The sequence below is a fragment of the Oryctolagus cuniculus genome, chromosome 7 (genome assembly GCF_964237555.1).
Source record: "Oryctolagus cuniculus chromosome 7, mOryCun1.1, whole genome shotgun sequence".
NCBI classification, from domain to species: Eukaryota; Metazoa; Chordata; class Mammalia; order Lagomorpha; family Leporidae; genus Oryctolagus; species Oryctolagus cuniculus.
The window spans coordinates 120290632-120312214 of NC_091438.1; the positions used below are offsets into that span (position 1 = coordinate 120290632).

Consider the following 21583-nt stretch of genomic DNA (forward strand, 5'->3'; position numbering starts at 1 on the left):
ACTTTCCCAGGCCATAGCAGAGAGCTGGGTCAGAACAGGCATAGGCTTAATTTACTATGCCAAGCACTGGCTTCCAATATATTTTTTTTAACAGATCTATTTCTTTCTTTGAACGGCAGTTATAGAGATTGGTGGGGGAGGATTGAGGAGACACATACACACATATCTACCATCTCTTGGTTCACTCCCCAAATGGCTTCAACAGTGAAGGCTGGGCAAGGCTGAACCAGGATCCTGGAACTCCATCCTGGTCTCCCACATGGGTGCAGGGGCCCATGCACTTGGGTCATCTTCCACTGCTTTCCCAGACACATTGCAGGGAGCTGGATTGGAAGCAAAACAGTTGGGACTTGAACCAGCGCCCATGTGGGATTCCAGTGTCACAGACAGCAGCTTAACCTGCTGTGCCACAACACTGGCCTCCTTTGAATATCTTTTATTGTAGTATACTTTTGGTCAATAAGTGTTTATTGGGTAATACTGACTGGCTTGATTTTAAAGAATCCTGAAAGTCTTCATACCAAATTGCAGAGTATTTACTTCTAGAAAGTGAGAGTATAGAAAATAAGGGTATACTTCCATTTTTATTTTATGGCATTCTGTATTTTTTTGGATTTTTACAATGAGCTTGCATCTTATATAATTTAAGAAAAACACACACACACACACACACAGAAAGAAAGACAATGAGTAAATTTTTTTCTTGGATACCCATTGGAAATTCATGTTGGGTGCAAGTTTTTATTGATCACAAGTTGTTTTTTGGTTTATATGCAAAAAACCCTTTTGAATGCCTCCTATTTAGTTAGCACTGCCCTGGTGCTTCCACAGGGATTCCATCCTAATCCCCACAACAGCCCTGTGAGGTAGGAACTGGCCCCGTTTTACAGACGGTTGCTTGATACACTTCTGTTTTCCACGAATCTTCACTGGCCAGAAGTTTAGTGGCTGGTGATTCACTGGTCCAGAGCTCTCACTGGCCAGGGTTCCTATTGGTTGCTCTAAGATTCAAATCATCAGAACACCAGCACTCCTCCCCTGTAAGATTGATGGGGTGGGTGGGATACGAGGGAATGAAGGAGAGGCCGTGGTCTCTCCCTCTGAAGCACCTTCGAGTTTTCTCTGGTCACAGCTGCACAGGCGGTGGCAGCCGAGGGTACAGGGCTACAAGTCTTCTCGATTCCGCAGGATGAGCTTCCTCACAAGCGCGGTGATCTGGGGCCTGATCTCCTCCACCGGCACCGTCGGGTCCCACGCCCCGATCACCTTCCCATCCGGGGCCACCAGGTACTTCCAGAAGTTCCATGTAGGCTCCTTCCCAGAAGTCTCTAGAGAAAAAGGAAGAAGGAGAATGAAGTGTTTTTCCCTGGGTACCTGCTCCTGGAATTGGTGGAACAGTTCTGATGCCCAGGCCATACCCAAGACCATTTAAATCAGAGTCACTGAGTTCAAGATTCAGGCATCAGTATTTTCAGTATTTTCCAAAAGCTTTCCAGGAGACTCCAGTGTACAGCCACGGCTGCACACGACTGCTTTAGGGTCCTGCCAAGTGCTTGATGAAGCAGCATCAAATCCTCCTTTATTAAGGACCTCAAGTTACTGAACAGTACACCCTATTCTATAATTAAACTTTAATGATATCCAAGTGTTCATCCATGGGGTGATTGTGTCAGAGTAAGTGGGAAGAAGGGAGGTGCTAAAATAAACAGATTCTCAGCCCTTGCTTCAGTGGGTCTCAGGCTTATGCAGAACAACAAAGAGAGAGAGAGAGAGAGAGAGAGAGAGAGATCTTCTTTTTGCTGGTTCACTCTGCACAAGTCCACAATAACCAGAGCTGGCCTGGGCCAAAGACAGGGGCCAGGAACTCCACTGGGTCTCCCACATGGGTGGCAGGGACCCAAGTAATTGATCCATCTTCCACTGCCTTCCCAGGCGTATGAGCAGGGAGCTGGATCAGACGCAGAGCAGCTGGGACACACACTGGCACTCCAATATGAACTGCTAGTGCAGCAGGCAGCAGCTTAACCTGCTGCACCACACTGATGTATTTTTAAGAGCTCCCTGGGTGCTTCTAAAGCAAAGCCGGGTTTGATCTCTAACTATGGTAACTGGGAAAGAACTAATAAAAACCCAAAGGGGAAAAGGCAAACATTGGAGGACCCACAGAGGGATGCGCAGATCTGCCTCAGTGAGGGGCCTTCTGTTTGCTGTAATACAGTGCTGTTCCCACTGGTACGGCGGCTCAATAGGCTAATCCTCCGCCTGTGGCACCGGCACCCCGGGTTCTAGTCCCGGTCGGGGCGCTGGATTCTGTCCCAGTTGCTCCTCTTCCAGTCCAGCTTTCTGCTGTGGCCTGGGAGGGCAGTGGAGGATGGCCCAAGTGCTTGGGCCCTGCACCCGCATGGATGACCAGGAGAAGCACCTGCCTCCTGCCTTCGGATCAGCGCAGTACGCTGGCCTCAGCGCGCTGGCCGCAGCGGCCATTGGGAATGAACCAACGGAAAAAGGAAGACCGGAAGAACTTTCTCTCTGTCTGTCTCTCTCTCTCTCTCACTGTCCACTCTGCCTGTCAAAAAAAAAAAAAAAAAAAAAAGCATCTTAAAAAAAATACAGTGCTGTTCGTGTACCCCTTTCCATGAGAGGGTTGTGGGGTGGTGAGGTGGTGAGTGGTACAAAGGCATCCAGAAACCTGGAGGAGGCAGATTGAGCTCTAAAGGATGCGGAAGGCCCCAGGGAGAAAACAGGAGCAGAAGGACCCTATTCCGGGGCTGGAGAAGGGAACTATCCCAGAAATATGAAGATCTGGTCTTTTAGCTCAAAAGGTTTCCTTCCCACGGCCTCCAAACCCGGCCTTTGACTCAGGGTAGGAGCCTCCTGTCAGCCATCTTGGTCAGCCTTCCCCACGCATGCAGCACCCCTGTCTGCGCCTTGATTTTTTTTCCCACACAAACTCAGCTAATTTACACAAGGCTACGTGTGAGGGCCTCGTCTCCTTCCAGGAGCCCCCTGCCTGGGAAAACAGGATCCCAGAGAAGTGTACCGGAGTAACTTGGAGGGAGGGCTTGGAGGCAGCAGGTGTGCAGACTTCTTAACCCTCCGCTCATGTCTACCTGCATTCTCCTCAAACCTTTGTGCTGGGTTTCCTAGGGGCAGGGGCCCCAGGCAGCCAGCCAGCCAGCGGCTTCTGCTGCCCAGGGAGCTGCACCCTCGGCCAGTTGAGGGACCAGGGACCAGGACTCACCTATCAGGTACTTGAAGGCGGGGTGGGCACCAGTGCCAGTGACCGCGACCTTGCTAAACATGGGGAAAGAGACCCCGTAGGTGCGGCGGGCAAAGCTCTCGATCTCCTTGTTGCTGTCCGGCTCCTGTTGGCCAAACTGGTTGCAGGGGAAGGCGAGCACGTTGAAGTGGCGGGGACCCAGGTCCCTCTGCAGCTGCTGCAGATCTCGGTAGTTCTGCTCTGTGAAGCCACACTCGCTGGCCACGTTCACCACCAGAGACACCTAATAAATAAACAAACACCCAGGTGAAGCTCAGACATGTGCACAGTGCAGTGAGAGGCAGGCGCTTGTACAAGCCCTGACGTGCCCACAGAGGAAGCTCCTTCAGGGGCCATTGCTGTGGTGTGGCGGCTTGAACCACTGCCTGTGACCCAGCATGCCATATCGGAGCACCAATTCGAGTTTGGGATGCTGTGCTTCTGAGCCAGCTCCCTGCTAATGCATCTGGGAAAGCAGCAGCAGATGGCCTGAGTGCTTGTGGTTCTGCCACTCACCTCTGCGACCTCGATGGCATTTCTTGGATTTGGCCTGGCCCAGCCCTGGCCATTGTGGCCATTTGGGGAATAAACCAGCAGATGGAAGATCTTTCTTTCTGTCTGTCTCTGTCTCTGTCTGTCACTCTGCCTTTCAAATAAATTATATCCTTAAAAAAAAAAGTACTTCCAAAAGTTTATGGGAAAATGGAATAAAAGTAGGCATTTGGCACAGCAGTGAAGTTGCAACTTGAGCCACTCCTATCCCATATCCAAATGCCTGTTTCTAGTCCTGGCTCCTCCACATCTGATCTGGCTTCCTGCTAATGTACACCCTGGGAGGCAGTAGGTAATGGCTCAAGTAGCTGGGTCTCTGTTACCCACGTGGGAGACCCAGATTGAGTTCTAAGCTCCTGGCCTCAGCCCAGCCCTCTTGCCAGCATTTGGGAAGTGAACCAATGAATGGAAGTCTCTGTTTCTCTCTGTCTTTCTGCCTTTCAAAAATTGATTAATTAATAAACTGTGCTTTTAATTTTTTAAAGTTTATTTTGGTGCAAAAAATGAAACCCATGCATAATTTTTGCATAACTAAATTTTCTATGAACTTTTAAAAAATTATTTTAGAAGCAGAGAGAGACAGAGGCATAGAGGAAGAGGTAGAGAGATAGCTCCCATCTGCTGGTTTACTCCCCAAAGCCCCCAGCAGACAGGACTCAGCCAGACCAAAGCTGGGAGCTAGGAATTCCATCCAAGTCTCCCAAATGGGCAGCAGAGACCCAACTACTTGAGCTATCATCTGCTTTCTCAGAGGGTACACATTAGCAGGAAGCTAGAATTGGGACTGGAGCTAGGGCTTAAACCCAGGCACTCTATTCAGGGATGTGGGCATCTTAGCTGCTGCCCCAAACACTTGCCCCCCAAGAAAACCTTTTAATTCCATTTCCCATAAACTTTTTGAGATAACCTCATATGTGACTCTTCTGGCCATCAATGCTCTCTTACAAATACAAGAACACTCTGTACATATGTGAATGTGTGTGCAATGCTCCCACCTATGCACAAACACATGCACACAGGCACACATGAAATCAAGCATGCAGGGGCTTCCAGATGTGCACCACATACATGAACACTTGTAAGCATAAGTACATGAAATCTATTAGTGGGTAAGCACATCCATAAACACACATTAGCAAATATGGATCACACACGTTTACACACACATAACACATTCCCAGTGAGAGGCACACACCAGGGGGTGATGTGGAGGAACAGAAAGGCAGACCTGGGTCTAATTTTTGGCTCAGTTAATCTGCACTTATCACTGTACTCTGTAGTTGCCTGTATATATGTCAGCCTTCCTTCTAGAAGGTGAACCTACAGAGGGCAGGAGCTATCCACTTCCTCCCTGGGCCTGGTGTATGGGAAAGTCTCAGGACATGTCCGGGGATGAGTGAGTGTGCACACACAGGAATAGCTGCATGGGTACCTGGGCAGACACAGGTTTTCTTGTTAAGAACCCCAGGACCCCAGGACATTCCCTTTCTATCCCTTCCCTGCCAGCAATACTTCATGTTTTGATCATCAGACTAATCCCTTAATTTATTAAAGCCTTATAGGCAATATATATAAAGCTGGCTGATAGACCTGGATTTTAATACTACAATTAGAATTTTGGCACTGATGCTATGTTGTAAGCCCCTAACTATATATTCCTAAAGTATTAAAAACCCTACCCCATGCCTGGCCATCCCTGCCTATCTCCCTGGCTGGTGTTTGTGAAGAGTCAGGATTATACCAGCTGGCCCAAAAAGAGGAACACCTCCCAGGGTTAGGGGAGCACTCGACAGGCCCAGGCAAGAAAGGTTTCTCAGCCTCAGTGCTACTGACATTGTGGGTTGTACGCTGCTTTTCCATGGGGCTCTCCTGCTCACTGTAGCATGTCTGGCAGCAACCCTGGCCTCTACCCACTAGCTGCCTAGTCTTGACAATCAAATATGTTTCCTGGCATAATCCAGTGTTCCCTGGGCTGGGGGGCAAAATCACCCCTAGCTGAGAGCCTACTGGGCTAGCTGACTACACACTGCGCCAGAACTCCGGCATGCTGCCTCTACCCCAAAGACCCATTCCCTGGGGCCAGAGGCTTTAGAACAGCTTCCCCCATTAGTGGGCAGCATCTGCCCCGTTCTGCCCTGGCTGGTGAGAAACTGGGACTCTTCATTCTCTTCCCCAGTCTGGGGTCTTCCAGGAGCATTACAGATAAGAACATTAAAAGCTGCTTATCTTTATGAACCCACACCTTGTGTGTCTACCCACGCTGTTGGAAGTGGGGAAATCTTGCTTCTAGTTCCATCCCTGCAACCCACTGATTGATTTTTAGAGACCAAAACACAGACACACACCAACATTTACTTAATTTACATAGATACTTACAAAGCAGACTCTGAAGCATACAAAGCAAGCAAATAAAGCATTCACACACACACATACCACCTGCAGGCCACACTACACAACCCCATATGATACACAAGCACACACCTAAGTGGTCACCCGCACACCTATACTCAACACTGGTCTAAGTCCTAATTAGCTCATGGGCATAAACCATGTCACTCTTACTCATGGATGCCAGCCAGGTAACAGGAGCTGGAACATGTGTGCAGGTAACTGAATGAGCATATTTTCCAGGCAGCAGACCTAGCTTGGCCTAACTCTTAGCCCCATTTACAGCTTCCCCGGACTGTTTTTGTCCTAGCACTTGTTACTACTGAGAATCACCTTGTTCATTATCGCTTCTTTGTTAACTGTCTCTCTCCCACAGATAAGTTCCAATAAAGAAGAAAACTGTTACGTTCACCTCTGTATTCCCAGGGTCTGGGTTGGTTTCTAGTATACAGTAGGCACTCAGTAATAAACGATGAATTAATGAGCAGCAGAGCTGGTCCGTGCTAACTCTGGAGCTCTCTGGTGAGACGGCACAGAGAGAAGGAAAAGTGTGAATGGGAAAGGGCCCTACTTGCCTTGGCTCGGTGCCCTGAGTCCTAGATGAGGCTCCTGTCCTGGGACAGAGCACTCTGAAGTTTTCTAAGAGCTTTTACGCGGTTGTCTCAAGTGGAACAACACCCGGGGACAGTCAGGACAGGAATGACTGTCCCCAGGACTCCAGCAAGCTTTCTCCAATACTTTCTTCCCTGGAGATGGCCTTGCGCCCAGGAGAAGGCTGACTCCATTTTCCTGTGGTCTATCCACAGGGGTCCCCGGGTCCATCTAGGAAGCAGCCTGGAAGAGGTCTTCACTCCGGCCTCTGCCAGCAGTGGGCAGTATCAGAGGCCCCTCCAGGCCTGCCATGATCCCTCTGGGCCTACCCCTCCCTCCCTTCTGGCTGTTGGCTGCTGAGCCTGGACTAGGACAGTTAACTCCCTTTGTCTGGAATGTTCTTTTTAGTCCCGCAAAAATGCACTTTCATATCAAGGATTGCGCCCAGCTACGCCCCTCCCTGACCCCCTGTCGCCTCTCAGAGCTGATTCCTTCTTGGTAAAGAGGAGCCAGCCCGCCTGCAGAGCTCCCGGGTCTCAGTCTCAGGGTCTCCGCCCTGCGCTGCCTTGCACAGAGTTCGCCAGGAGGGAGGGAGAGGGGAGTGCTCTCCCCTCCAGGCTGGTGGCCGCCTAGTGCCGCATGGCCTCGTGCAAACGCTTCCCATCTCTCCAGGATGGGCCGTGGGAAGGTCCCCCGTGCACCTAAAATGCTACCGCCCTCACCCCGCACATTGCTCTCCAGTGTTCTCACTGACTCCGCATCAGCAACTGCCCAGTTCCCAACGTGGAACCCGGGGACGGAGAGGCAAAGGCCGCACGGTGTTAAAGTGACTTTTCCCACGCGCGGATGGCAAAGGCTGGGCCTGCCTGCCAGGGCCGGACGCCGCTGTCCCGGGCCGCCGGGAGCGAAGTGGGCGCGGGCTGCGAGTCTCGGGTTTCGCTGCGCGCAGGGGCCGTGCCACGTAGTCGCGGGACGGACACGGCTGGCTCCCAGCTCCGAGCGCCGGGGCGGACAGAAGGCCCCGGTGCGGGTGGCAGCCGAGTCCGGGTGCTGAGCGGCCAGAGCCACACCCGGCAGGGCCCCAGGCCGCCGGCGCCCCCCGCAGGCCTGCAGGGCGGCGTCCCAACCCCGCAGCGGACACGCACTCACCGAGCCGCGGTACTTCTCCAGCGACACCAGCTTGCCCCGGATGTTGACCACCTTGAAGTCGTAGAAGTCCTGCTCCTGCTGCGCGCAGGCCGTGGCCCACAGGAGCAGCCACGCCACCGCCACCGCCGCCACCATGGCTCTCTTCCGAGGGGCGGCGATGCAAGGCCAAAGACCAGGCGTGGGGAATCGGCGTGGGGGGCGGGAGGAGGCGGCCCCGCGAGGCAGGACGCGCCCCCTTCTCGTTTTTCCTCCAGCGAGCACTGGGCTCCGGAACTCAGTTTCCCCTTCGGTCCTACAAAAGCTCTGGAATGCGCCCCGGGGCCCGGACCCCAGAGCCAGGCTTTTAGGTTCTGACCACTGAGGCTAGAATTTTCTTCGTGGGGCTCTTGCGTGCCCCAGGAGGCAGCAACTTAGTGCAGAACGAGAAACAGAAATCTGGTCTGAGACCTGAGCTGCTCATTCAGTGCAGCGCCCCTGAGCCGGTTACTCCACCCCTGAGGCCTCAGTTTGTCCGTCTGTGTAACGGGGCTAGCCTTCCTAGCCTTCCAGTCCCTAGGCCCTCCAGCCATTGAAAAAATGAATGCGACTCACGGACAGCGGAATGGAGCATACACGTTTAGGGATTTGAATGAATGTTCCAGGAACGGACTGCTTGGAGAAGCTGGCGGCCTACTGGGGGTTGGGTTCCTGGGAAGCAGAGTGTAGGATGGGGATTGTAGAGCAGGATGTTAATGAGGGGGCACCCTTGGGATCCACACCTGGAGTGGCAGAGGCAGGAGTGGAGAGCTCCGTGCAGATTCTAGGACTGTCCTGGCTGACCCGGCAGGGACTCTGGAGCTAGAATGGCCCATAGGAGCCCTTTTCCCCCCAGATGAGTTAAGATGGCCAGGCCTAATGCCACTGTCTTCATCCACGCATTCATTAGATGTGGAACTATCTGGGCAGGGGTGTGACAGGGGCAAGATGGTCCTACCCCTGTAGGAGCTGACAGCTAAAGGCTTTATACTGACAGCACTACCAGCAACTATGTCCCAGGTCGTCATTGATGGGGTATTTGGGAAGCAAATCACAGTTTCTCCCTGTGAGGCCCACAAAGTGCCAAGCATGGGGCTGGCAGCCAACCCTGTGCCAGTCCCTGCAGGAACCCCCAGGCTGGTGTAAAAGAAGCCAACTAAGGGGGAGATCGTGTGTCCTGTAAAGACTAAGCACTCCTGTAGACAATCAGCAAACACTTCTTGAGTGTTCTGTGCCAGGTTCTGCTCTGGGTGATGCTCATGCAGTGATAAGCAAGATAGGCATGATCCCTATTGAGGGAGAGACAGACATTAAATAATTTGTAATTAGGAGCTGGTGTTTTAGCACAGCGGGTTAGGCAGCTACTTGAAAAAGCCACATTCCATAGAGGAGTGCCTGTTTGACTTCTTTCTGGCTGCTCCACTTCTTTTTTTTAATTTAATTTTATTTTTTGACAGGCAGAGTGGACAGTGAGAGAGACAGAGAGAAAGGTCTTCCTTTGCCGTTGGTTCACCCTCCAGTGGCCGCCGCAGCCGGCGTGCTGCGGCCAGCGCACCGCGCTGATCTGATGGCAGGAGCCAGGTATTTATCCTGGTCTCCCATGGGGTGCAGGGCCCAAGGACTTGGGCCATCCTCCACCACCCTCCCGGGCCACAGCAGAGAGCTGGACTGAAAGAGGAGCAACTGGGACAGAATCCGGCGCCCCAACCGGGACTAGAACCCGGGGTTCCGGTTCCGCAGGCAGAGGATTAGCCAAGTGAGCCGCGGCACTGGCCAAGAGATATTTTGAAGAACAACAACAACAAAAAAAGTGCAATGAGAAACGAAGACGGGTAGTTTTGTTGAAGAAAGATGGAAGGATGAGGCCGGCGCCGCGGTTCACTAGGCTAATCCTCCGCCTTGCGGCGCCAGCAACTGGGTTCTAGTCCCAGTCAGGGCGCTGGATTCTGTCCCAGTTGCCCCTCTTCCAGGCCAGCTCTCTGCTGTGGCCAGGGAGTGCAGTGGAGGATGGCCCAGGTGCTTGGGCCCTGCACCCCATGGGAGACTGGGATAAGTTCCTGGCTCCTGCCATTGGATCAGCGCGGTGCGCTGGCCACAGCGACCATTGGAGGGTGAACCAACGGCAAAGGAAGACCTTTCTCTCTGGCTCTCTCTCTCACTGTCCATTCTGCCTGTCAAAAAAAAAAAAAAAAAAAAAAAAAAAGAAAAAAAAAAGAAAAGAAAAGAAAGATGGAAGGATGAAAGGGAAGGCGGGGAAGCAGGTGGAAATGACATCAAATCAAGAAGCCAAAAAGGAGTTGTGCTTTATTTTACAGTGGGGCAGTACCACAGGGGGTCCTGTGTTGCAGAAAGATACCACTGGCTGTTGTGGGAAGAGTGGGTGGGAGACAACAGGTGCAGTTATGATCCAGATGCTGGGACAGAGGAAACCCCAGGACTTTGAGGCAGCTGATTCGTGGCCAGAGCAGCCAGAGAGAGAAGGCTTCTTGGAGGTGGTGGGACCAGAGCCACATATTGAAAAAGGAGCTCTCTGGGTTGGGAAGGGAGCAGTGTCTATGAAGGCACAGAGCTTGAGAGGGGCACTTGGCTACTGGGGTGGAGGGCAGATGAGGGTGGAGCAGTCATCAGGGGCTTGATTCCTGAGTCACTGTCCAGGCTGTGGCAAGCCAAGATTGTGAAGCCAGGCACAGGATCATGTAGTTAACAGGACTTGAGCCAGGCCTTTGTGTACTGACGTCAAGGTGGTCTGTCTTTTCAGCCATGGACAAGATTATCAGAAAGAGGGTGTTCCAGGCAAGGGCTAAGGCATAAGCACGTGTTGCTGCCCTTCTTCCCCCTCTCTTGTAGGAGCCTTGAGCCCATGATGAGTCCTGCAGCTATTAATTGGTCTTCTCTTGCCTGCTCTGCCCCTGTAAAGCCCTTGGGCTCCCCTCCTGCCATCTGTCTCTTTCACTCAGCTTTTCTTTGCATGTCCCAATAATCAGGAGTTCTCAAGTTCTTCTTTACATAACTGAGACTTGTGCAAGTTTGGCCAAGCTACTTGCTGCTAAAATCCAGATAGCTCAGCATTTTTAGTAAGCAGGGACAGGGGGAGTAAATAGTAAAATGTTTCTCAATTATAAAATTCTGTCTTAGGCCATTTCCTTCTCTCCTGTTCCTGCTTCATAGCCAGTCTCCCACTCATCCACTGTGCTCAATCACTCCCTCCTCTCTGATGCCGTTGCACCTGTTGCATCTTTTTGTTCGTGGGCAGATGGCAATATCATGTAGTTGTCATTGTCTGTGGCTATCTCTCCCACCAGGCTGCAAGCATCTTCAGGACAGGCAGAACTGTGTCTGAATCATCATCATTATTATCAAAGAGTGGCAGAGAGAGACCTTCCATCTGCCGATTACTCCCCAAATGCCCACAACAGCAGAGAGGCCAAAGCCAGGAGCTGGGAACTCAATCCTGGTTTCCCACATGGGCGGCAGGAACCCAAGTACTTGGATCATCATTGCTGTCTCCGAGGATCTGCCTTAGCAGGGAGCCCGGGCCCAGGTATTCTGCTATTCTTTTTGAATATGGGAGGTGTCCTCATAGGTGTGCTAACAGCTAGGCCAAACACCTGCCCCCCTAGTTATCGTTATGACCTTTTGGCATGTATTAGATACTCAGTAAATATTCATTTTTCTTAAAATTTCTGGTGACTCCTGTTCCTTATCTGTGCTAGAATCGGATGTGAGATGCTTTTGATTTTAGCCAACAGTGTATGTTTTATAATTTTATTTTCAGTCTATGAATTTTTTGATGTTCCTGAAAAAACTTATTTCCAAGTAGCCCATCTACACAAGTAGGGAACCTACGGAACATAAAGAAAAGCACACACAGTTCTCAGCTGAGTGCCTACAAGAATTGAGAAGTCATTTCAGGATTCCCACTACTTATCTTTCCTATAATGAGTTTTTCTGGATAGTTAAAGCACTCAATTCATATTTTGCTTATACAGCAAATTGTTGAGTGTCTATTCTGTACAAGGAACTATTTTAAAGGCTATTAATATACTATTGAAAGAGACAGACCAAAAATTCTTGAATTTACATTCTAGTGGGGCAGAAGGAGAAAGCGAAAACTTTAATAAAAAACTTTAATTAGTGGGACTGATGCTGTGGCATAGTAGGTTAAGCCTCTGTCTATGGCCCTGGCATCCCATATGGGTGCCGGTTCAAGTCCTGACTGCTCCACTTCCGAGCTAGCTCCCTACTGATGGCCTGGGAAAACAGTGGAAGATAGCCCAATCCTTGGGCCCTTGCACCCGCGTGGGAGACCTGGAAAAAGCTCCTGGCTCCTGGCTTTGGCCTGGCCCAGCTCCTGCCATTGCGGAAGACCTCTCTTTGTGTCTCTCCCTTTCTCTGTCTGTGATTCTGCCTCTCAAATAAATAAATAATTCTATTAAAAAAAAAAAAAGCTTTAATTAGTTTTTACCTGGGTTCTGGAGGTTCAAGTTCATGATTAGGTGGACCCTTTGATTTGGCCCATGTGAGGGTCTTGAATGGCAACAGCAGAGCAGATGTGTAGGAAGGATTACCTGGTGATCCAGGAAGCAGACAGAATGGTTGGCCCCCAGCTCAGGCTTTTATAACAACCCTCGTGCAAGAACTCTGTTCAGAAGGCACATTCCCACTAACCCAAGGACCTCTCATTAGGCGCCATTTATAAATACCACATTGGATTAAGTTTCTACTCTCATAAAGACCATTAACTTATGACTCTGGGGATTATTAAAGTCTATGAGTTTGGGGACAAATCAGAGTCAAATGATAGCAAAAATTTATAGTATTTTGCGTGGTAAAAAGTAGGAGAGAATGGGGCCATCTTTGTGACATAACTGGTTAAGCCACAACCTGCAAAGCCAGGATCCGTATGGGTGCTGGTTCGGGTCCTGGCTGCTCCACTTCCCATCCAGATCTGTGTTAATGGCCTGGAAAAGCAGCAGAAGATGGCCCAAGTCCTGAGACCCCTTCACTCACATGAGAGACCTGGAAGAAGTTCCCAGCTCCTGGCTTTGGCATGGCCCAGCTCTGGCCCTTGCAGCCATTTGGGGATTGAACCAGCAGATAGAAGATATCACCCTCTCTCTGTTACTCTGCCTTTCAAAATAAATCTTTTTATTTTTTTCTAATGTTGGGGTGGTGCTTTTTTTTTTTTTAAATATTTTATTTATTTATTTGAGAGGTAGAGTTACAGACAGTGAGAGGGAAAGACAAGAGAGAAAGGTCTTCCTCAAAAATAAAATAAAATAAAAAAAAAAAAAAAAAAAGAGAGAGAAAGGTCTTCCTTCTGTAGGTTCGCTCCCCAAATGACCGCAATGACCGGAGCTGCGCCAATCCAAAGCCAGGAGCCAGGTGCTTCTTCCCAGTCTCCTATGTGGTTACAGGGGTCCAAGCACTTAGGCCATCTTCTACTGCTTTCCCAGGCCACAGCAGAGAGCTGGATTGGAAGAGGAACAGCTGGGACTACAACTGGCGCCTATATGGGATGCCGGCGCCGCAGGCAGAGAATTAACCTACCGTGCCACAGCGCTGGCCCCTCAAATCTTTAAAAAGAAAAAAGAACTCTGTTTTGGGCATGTTAAGTTTGAGTTACCTATTAGCAGTGATCTGTTGGCAAAAGAATAATAACTGTCTTTACATGAAAAAAATGCTATATATATGTATACATATGTAAGTTTATTATAAAGTTCACTGATGTAAGTGATGCATAGTAAACAGTTCACAAATAATAAAACATACTGTACTCCTTATTGTAAATTCTATATGACCAGTTAATTCTCACAGAGTGCTTTAATCAATTTTTGCCAAACTTCTATCCATGGCCAACTACTAGTTGTAATTCCTAAACAGATGTTTTTCCAAGGTGAATGCTGGTTGATATTTGTGTTTACATTAACAGTAAGATGAAAGTGAAACAATAGGGCCAGTGTTGTGACGTAGCAGGTAAAGCTACCGCCTGCAATGCCAGCATCCCATATTGGTATTGGTTCAAGGCCCTGCTGCTCCACTTCCAATCCAGCTCCCTTTTAATATGCCTGGAAAAGCAGTGAAGATGACCCAAGTGCTTGGATCCCTGTCACTCATGTTGGGGACCCGGATGAAACTCCTGGCTCCTGGGTTTGGACTGGCCCAGCCCTGGCTGTTGTGGCCATTTGGGGAGTGAACCAGCAGATGGAAGATCTCTGTCTTTCCCTCTCTGTAACTCTGTAACTTTGAAATGAATAAAATTGATCTTTAAAAAGAAAGAAAGAGGAAACAATAAAGACATATGCCAGAACCTCACTAGCCAATGACATAAATGACTTTGTAGAATTAGATAATAATTTCCCAATACTGGAAGAATATTTCCACAACTATTTCATTATTCATAGTGTAATGGCTACTGTTATAATGTACTCTGAATTCAACCCACATCATTAACATTTTTCATTACTTTCTTAAGTCTAGGCAGGCAATCAATGAAACAATAAATTGACTTTTTTTAAAAAGATTTTTATTTTATTTATTTGAAAGACAGAAGTACAGAAAGAGAAGGAGGGAGAGAGAGGTTTTCCATCCACTGGTTTACTCCCCAAATGGCTACAACAAAGCCAGGAGCCAGGAGCTTCTTCTGAATCTCCCACATAGGTACAGGGACCCAGGGATGTGGGCCATCTACTCTGCTTTCCCAGGCACATTAGCAGGGAGCTGGATTGGAAGTGGAACAGCCAGGATTCAAACTGGTGCCCATATGGGGTGCCATTGCCTCAGGTGGCAGATTAACCTGCTGCACCATAGTGCTGGCCCCACTCTTTCTCTTTTTTTAAAGCTATGCTTTTTTCTTTCTTTCTTTTTTTTTTTTAAAGATTTCTTTATTTGAAAGGCAGAATGACAGAGAGAGAGAGAGAGAGAGAGAGAGAGAGATCTTCCATCTATTGGTTCACTCCCCAAATGGTTGCAACAGCCAAGGCTGGGCCAAGCTGAAGCCAGGAGCCAGGAGCTCCATCCATCCTGGCCTCCCACATGGGTGTCAGGAGCCCAAGGATTCGGGTCATCATCTGCTCTCTTCCTAGGTGCATTAGCAGGGAACTGGATTGGAAGTGGAGCAGCCAGGACTCAAGTAGGCACTTAAATATAGGATACCAGTATCAGTGTTGCAAGCAGCAGCTTAACCCACTGCAACACAGTGCCAACCCTATTAAATCAGACCTTGGTTAGTGGCATTTGCCTGTTTCTGTAGCATAATTATCCCACCATCACTGATTTTTGAGCTACCAACTTGATGTACCAACCACGGAGTTAGAAAGAGAGGGTAATATACCATTACGTAGCATTATAGAAGACATGTCAATAACCTCAAGACCACAGAAGTAAAATAATGAGAAAATTATGAGCCTGACTGCTACCTTTGTTTTAAATCTAGTTTATTTAATTTTAAGTTTATATAATTTGATTTTTAGTAATGGTGATAGTTAATGAGAGGTCCACAAAAGTCCTGAAAATGTAATAATTGACTCTAGGAGCTGGCTCCACACACCATTCCCATGTCCAGTTAGTTTGGATAAATATGAGTCTGGAATTGGAGAGATCTAAGAGATAAATGTGGAAGTGGACAGCATACAGAATATTTTTTTAAAAGATTTATTTACTTATTTGAAAAGCAGAGTTACAGAGAGGCAGAGGCAGAGAGAGAGAGAGAGGTCTTCCATCTGCTGGCCCACTCCCCAGATGGCTGCAATGGCTGGAGCCACGCTGATCTGAAGCCAGGACCCAGGGGCCTCTTCTGGGTCTCCCACATGGATGCAGAAGCTTCCGGCTCCTGGCTTCAGATAGGCGTGGCTCTGGCCATTGCGGCCATCTAGGGAGTGGGCCAGCAGATGGAAGTCCTCTCTCTCTCTCTCTCTCTCTCTCTCTCTTTTTCTTTCTCTTTCTCTGCCTCTCCTTCTCTCTCTGTGTAACTGACTTTTTTTTTTTTTTTTTTTTTTTTTTTTTTTTTTTACAGGCAGAGTGGACAGTGAGAGAGAGAGACAGAGAGAAAGGTCTTCCTTTTTGCCGTTGGTTCACCCTCCAATGGCCGCCACGGCTGGCGCGCTGCAGCTGGCATACCGCGCTGATCCGAAGGCAGGAGCCAGGTGCTTCTCCTGGTCTCCCATGGGGTGCAGGGCCCAAGCACTTGGGCCATCCTCCACTGCCTTCCTGGGCCACAGCAGAGAGTTGGCCTGGAAGAGGGGCAACCGGGACAGAATCCGGCGCCCCGACCGGGACTAGAACCCGGTGTGTTGGCGCCACTAGGTGGAGGATTAGCCTATTGAGCCGCGGCGCCGGCTGTGTAACTGACTTTTAAATAAATAAATAAATTTTTTTTTTTTAATTATTTATCTGCAAAGCAGAGTTATAGAGAGAGGGAGAGAGGAGGAGGGATCATCTGCTGGTTCACTCCCCAAATGGCTACAATGGCCAAGGCTGAGCAAGGCCAAAGTCAGGAGCCTGGAACTCATCCAGGTATCCATGTGGGCGGTAGGGGCCCAATTACTCGGGTCTGTTTTCCCAGGTGCATTAGCACGGAGCTGGATCAGAAGAGGAGCAGCCAGGACTGGAACTGGCACTGTAATATAGGATACCAGCATTGCAAGCAGGAGCTTAACTTGCTGTGCCATGCCCTATGTGTTACCTTTGAGGAACCTGTGAACTCTTTGAGTTCAGGACTATGCTTGATTCAAACCTGTGTCTCTAACCTGCAGCATGGGACTTGATAAAGAGCAGGTGCTCAGGACATGAGAATTCGCATTTAAGAGTACCGCAAGTCCAGGGAAGATACTGTGGGGCAGTAGTTAAGATGGCACTTGGGATGTCAGCATTCCACATTCAAGTGCCTGGGTTTCAGTCTCTGCTCTGCTCTGGTCCAGCTTTCTGCTAATGTGCACCATGGGAGGCAGCAAGTGATGGCTAAAGTGCTTGGTTCCCTGCCACCCACATGGGGGACCTGAATAAAGTTCTGGGTTCCTAGCTTCAACCTGGCCAGCCCTGGCTGTTGAAGGAGTTTGGGAGTGAATCAGTGGGTAGAAGATCTTTCTCTCTGTCTCTGCCTCAATCTGTGTTGCTCTACCTTTTAATTGAAAAAAAAAAAAAACTTACAAAAAATATAATTTCAAAGAGTTTGTCATTTTGTAATGATTATAGCATATATATATATACACACACATATATCTCCTATAGGCAGGGCCTTGTGTTTTTTTTTTTTTTAAGAATAACTGCTTTTTTTTTAAAAAAAGATTTATTTGTTTATTTGAAAGGTGGTGGCATTGTAAACTGTATTTCCACTGTGGGTTTCATTCAAATTGCTTAAAATCTACTGATCTACAAGTAATATAACTTTACTTCTGTTTTGTTTACTTTAAAATGAGCATAATAATAGTACCTCCTAATTCATGGGCTAACACATGAAAGTTCTTGGCATCTTGTAAATACTGTGCAACAGGGGCTGGCGTTGCTGGCAGATTTAGCTGCCACCTGCAATGCCGCCATCCCATATGAGCACTGGTTTGAATCTTGGCTGCTCCACTTCTGATCCAGCTCTTTGCCAGAGTGCCTGGGAAAGCAGCAGAACATGGCCCAAGTACTTGGGGCCCTGCCACCCATGTGGGAGACCCGAATGGAGTTCCTTGCTCCTGGTTCCTAGCTTCAGTCCTGGCTGTTTGCAGCCCCTTGGAGAGTGAACCTGCAGATGGAAGATCTCTCTCTCTCCCTCTCTCTCTGTAATTCTGTGTTTCAAATAAATAAATAAATCTTAAAAAAGAAATACTGTGGAACAGCAAAAATATTTTTATAATCTAAATATAAATTTTTATTTATGATGTTACTACTGTATAACATTATGCATACACATAGACAAGGGTGATTTGTCTTACTGTATCAGATCACTCAAAAAATGCTGTAGCAGTAAATAATTGGTTTGCAAATAGGACACACAATCTCTTTCCTTTTCTTGAGACCAGGATTATTTTGGGGCCTGATTAGGGCAGTGGGGTGCTGCCTTAGATTCTATCTGAGCTGATCTTATTAATATCTTTACTGCATCTGACCACAGCTCTGTTTAGAGGAGGATGGAGTGGGACTCAGCAGAGCTTGGTTATTTAAGAATCTAAAGCACTTAGCACCAGGCTTGGCACTTGGTAAATGTAGGCTCACTTGAATTAACTGTTTTTTTTTTTTTTTTTTTTTTTTTTTTTTTTTAAGATTTATTAGGCCGGCGCTGCAGCTCACTAGGCTAATCCTCCACCTTGCGGCACCGGCACACTGGGTTCTAGTCCCGGTCGGGGCGCCGGATTCTGTCCCGGTTGCCCCTCTTCCAGGCCAGCTCTCTGCTGTGGCCAGGGAGTGCAGTGGAGGATGGCCCAAGTGCTTGGGCCCTGCACCCCATGGGAGACCAGGAGAAGTACCTGGCTCCTGCCATCGGATCAGCGCGGTGCGCCGGCTGCAGCGTGCCGGCTGCGGCGGCCATTGGAGGGTGAACCAACAGCAAAAGGAAGACCTTTCTCTATGTCTCTCTCTCTCACTGTCCACTCTGCCTGTCAAAAAAAAAAAAAAGATTTATTTACTTATTTGAAAGTCAGAGTTACACAGAGAGAGGAGAGGCAGAGAGAGAGAGAGAGAGAGAGAAGTCTTCCATCCGTTGGTTCACTCCCCAATTGGCTGCAACAACTAGAGCCACGCTGATCCAAAGCCAGGAGCCAGGAGCTTCCTCCAGGTCTCCCACGTGAGCACAGGAGCCCAAGGGTTTGGGCTGTTCTCCGCTGCCTTCCCAGGCCACAGCAGAGAGCTGGATCGGAAGTGGAGCATCCTGGTCTCGAACCAGCTCCCATATGGGATGCCGGTGCTTCAGGCCAGGGCATTAACCTGCTGCACCACAGCACCAGCCCAAATTAATTGTTGATAACTGTTGTGTGTCCTTAATTAAGCCATTCCCCTTCTCTGGACCAGAATTTCCTGTGTGTAAAATGAATGGGCGGGGCATGGAAGGAACCTCTGATTTTACAAATGAGGAAGCTGAGAGCCAGATAGAGAAAGGGACTTGCCCAAGTTCCAACCACAGAGACAGAGGTTATGGACAAAGTCTCCCTACTCCATGATAGAATACTTTAAAAAAATGTTTTAAAGACTTTATTTATTTTTAAGATATATTTATTTATTTGCATGTCAGAGTTGCAGAGAGAGAGAAAGACAGAGACAGAGATCTTTTGCTGGTTCACTCCCCAGTGGCCACAACAGTCAGGGCTTAGCCAGGCCAAAGCCAGGAGCCAGGAGCTTCCTCCAGGTCTCCCACATGGGTTGCAGGGGCCCAAGCACTTGGGCAGTCTTCTGCTGCTTTCCCAGGCATATTACCAGGGAGCTGGATTGGAAGTGGAGCAGTGAGGACTTGAACTGGTGTCCATATGGGATGCCAGCACTGCAGGCTTTACCTGCCATGCCACAATGCGGGCTCATGTAGCACACTTTCTGTAGCACTGTATTGTCAACCCAGTTTTATAATTCTAGAGCAGTTAGAAACAACCAGCTGAAGATGCACCTAACAGCAGGGATAGATCCTGAAATACAGTGTGGTGTTTAAAAGGTGCAGAATGAGACGGACAACCTGGTACCATGTACATAAGTGTAAAATATGTGCACTCAAAATGAAAATACACATTTTGCAAGCACACTATAAATGGGTACACAATAAACATGCTGGAAGAGTTACCCAAGGGGTGGGGTGAGGAAAGAGGATAAGAGAATAAACAATAAAGTAAGAGCGAGGCATTTACAAACATACTCAGTGTGCCCTGAGCCAAGAAACGTCTGCTCTTGGTGCCTGAAGTTGAATAAAATCTAATGCACTTTCTTCCTCGTGGGTTGTATTTTCCTCGTGTGTGTAAAAGAAAAGCAGAGTCTGGCGCCGCGGCTCACTAGGCTAATCCTCCGCCTTGCGGCACCGGCACACCGGGTTCTAGTCCCGGTCGGGGCGCCGGATTCTGTCCCGGTTGCCCCTCTTCCAGGCCAGCTCTCTGCTGTGGCCAGGGAGTGCAGTGGAGGATGGCCCAAGTGCTTGGGCCCTGCACCCCATGGGAGACCAGGAGAAGCACCTGGCTCCTGCCTTTGGATCAGCGCAGCGCGGCGGCCGCGGTGGCCATTGGAGGGTGAACCAACGGCAAAGGAAGAGCTTTCTCTCTGTCTCTCTCTCTCTCTCTGCCTGTCAAAAAAAAAAAAAAAAAAAAAAAAAAGAAAAGCAGATAGGTCCTGCTAGTGATTTCTTTTTTTTTTTTTTTTTTTAAGGTTTATTTATTTATTTGAATGTCAGAGTTGCAGAGGCAAAGAGAGAGAGAGGTCTTCCATCCACTGGTTTATTCCCCAAATGACCTCAACGGCAGAGCTGGGCTGATCCGAAGCCAGGAGCCTAGAGCCTCCTCCTGGTCTCCTGGTCTCCCGCATGGGTGCAGGGCCCCAAGGACCTGGGCCACCTTTCACTGTTTTTCCAGGCACATTAGCAGGGAGCTGGATTGGAAGTGGAACAGCAGGGACTCGAACCAGCGCCCATATGGGATGCCAGCTCCGTAGGCGGCGGCTTTACCTGCTACGCCATGGCACCAGCCCTCCTGTTAGTGATTTCTAAAAATCCCTCTTTCCTCTGCTTGGCCTCCACCCTCCTTTGGACCTCAGCCTCTCTCACCTGGACTTTTGGAGCTGCACTCTCCTTGGTCTTCCCACCTCCACTCTGGCCCCATCCACTCCAACACAATTTTCCACAGAGCAACTAGAATAGTCTTCATTACACAAACATCCGATCATGTTACTCCTCTGTGTAAACACCCTTCAGTGACCTAGTCTGTGACTAAATGACCTGGAGAACACAGGGCAGTGGTCAAGCACATTGCAATTGGCTGCCTGAGTGAATACCTCAGTTCTGCCACTTCTAATTTTTTTTTGTTCCAAAGTCAGAGTTACAGAGCCGGGAGGGAGAGAGAGAAAGATATTCCATCCACTGGTTCACTTCCCAAATGGCTGAAGCAGGAGCCAGGAGCTTCTTCTGGGTCTCCCATATGGGTGCAGGGGTCCAAGGATTTAGGCTGTCTTCTGTTTTCCCAGGCCATAGCAGAGAGCTGGATCAGAAGTGGAACAACCAGGACTCGAAGTGGCACCCATATGGGATGTCTGCATTGCAGGCAGCAGCTCAGTCTGCTATACCACAGTGCCGGCCCCTTCTAATTTTTTTTTAAAGATTTATTTATTTATTTGAAAGGCAGAGTTACAGAGAGGCAGAGGCAGAGAGAGAAAGAGGGAAAGGTCTTCCATCTGCTGGTTCTCTCCCCAAATGGCTGCAATGGCCAGAGTTGGGCCCATTCAAAGCCAGGAGCCAGGAGCTTCTTCTGGGTCTCCCATATGGGTGCAGGGGCCCAAGGACTTGGGCCATCTTCTATTGCTTTCCCAGGCCTTAGCATAGAGCTGGATTGGACGTGGAGCAGCTGGGACTCGAACCGGCACCCACATGGGATGCTGGCACTGCAGGTGGCAGCTTTACCTGCTGTGCCACAGCACTGGCCCCTTTAATGGAGTATTTTTTTAAAAAAGATTTATTTATTTATT

The 21583-nt window shown here is 49.0% G+C and overlaps 2 protein-coding genes across 7 annotated transcripts in view; one reads left to right on the plus strand and one right to left on the minus strand.

Moving 5' to 3' along the window:
• TUT4 (terminal uridylyl transferase 4) overlaps positions 1-21583 on the plus strand; it is a 234434-nt gene that overhangs the window by 11049 nt on the left and 201802 nt on the right. The window lies entirely within an intron of this gene.
• On the minus strand, positions 566-20739 carry GPX7 (glutathione peroxidase 7). Of its 4 annotated transcripts, XM_070076720.1 has the most exons (5): positions 20670-20739; positions 12420-12522; positions 7940-8626; positions 3242-3503; positions 566-1328 (listed from the first exon to the last, which is right to left on the minus strand). In XM_070076720.1, exons 3-5 carry the CDS (start codon positions 8072-8074, stop codon positions 1165-1167), a joined length of 561 nt encoding a protein of 186 aa, XP_069932821.1. In that variant the 5' UTR covers positions 8075-8626; positions 12420-12522; positions 20670-20739; the 3' UTR covers positions 566-1164.

Coding starts and splice junctions, on each gene's coding strand:
- GPX7 (XM_070076720.1), bottom strand. CDS start 8,074: ATGGTGGCGGCGGTGGCGGTGGCGTGGCTGCTCCTGTGGGCCACGGCC. Junction 3,504..7,939: donor TGGAGAAGTACCGCGGCTCG/GTGAGTGCGTGT, acceptor TTTATTTATTAG/GTGTCTCTGGTGGTGAACGT. Junction 1,329..3,241: donor CGCCTTCAAGTACCTGATAG/GTGAGTCCTGGT, acceptor CTTTTTCTCTAG/AGACTTCTGGGAAGGAGCCT.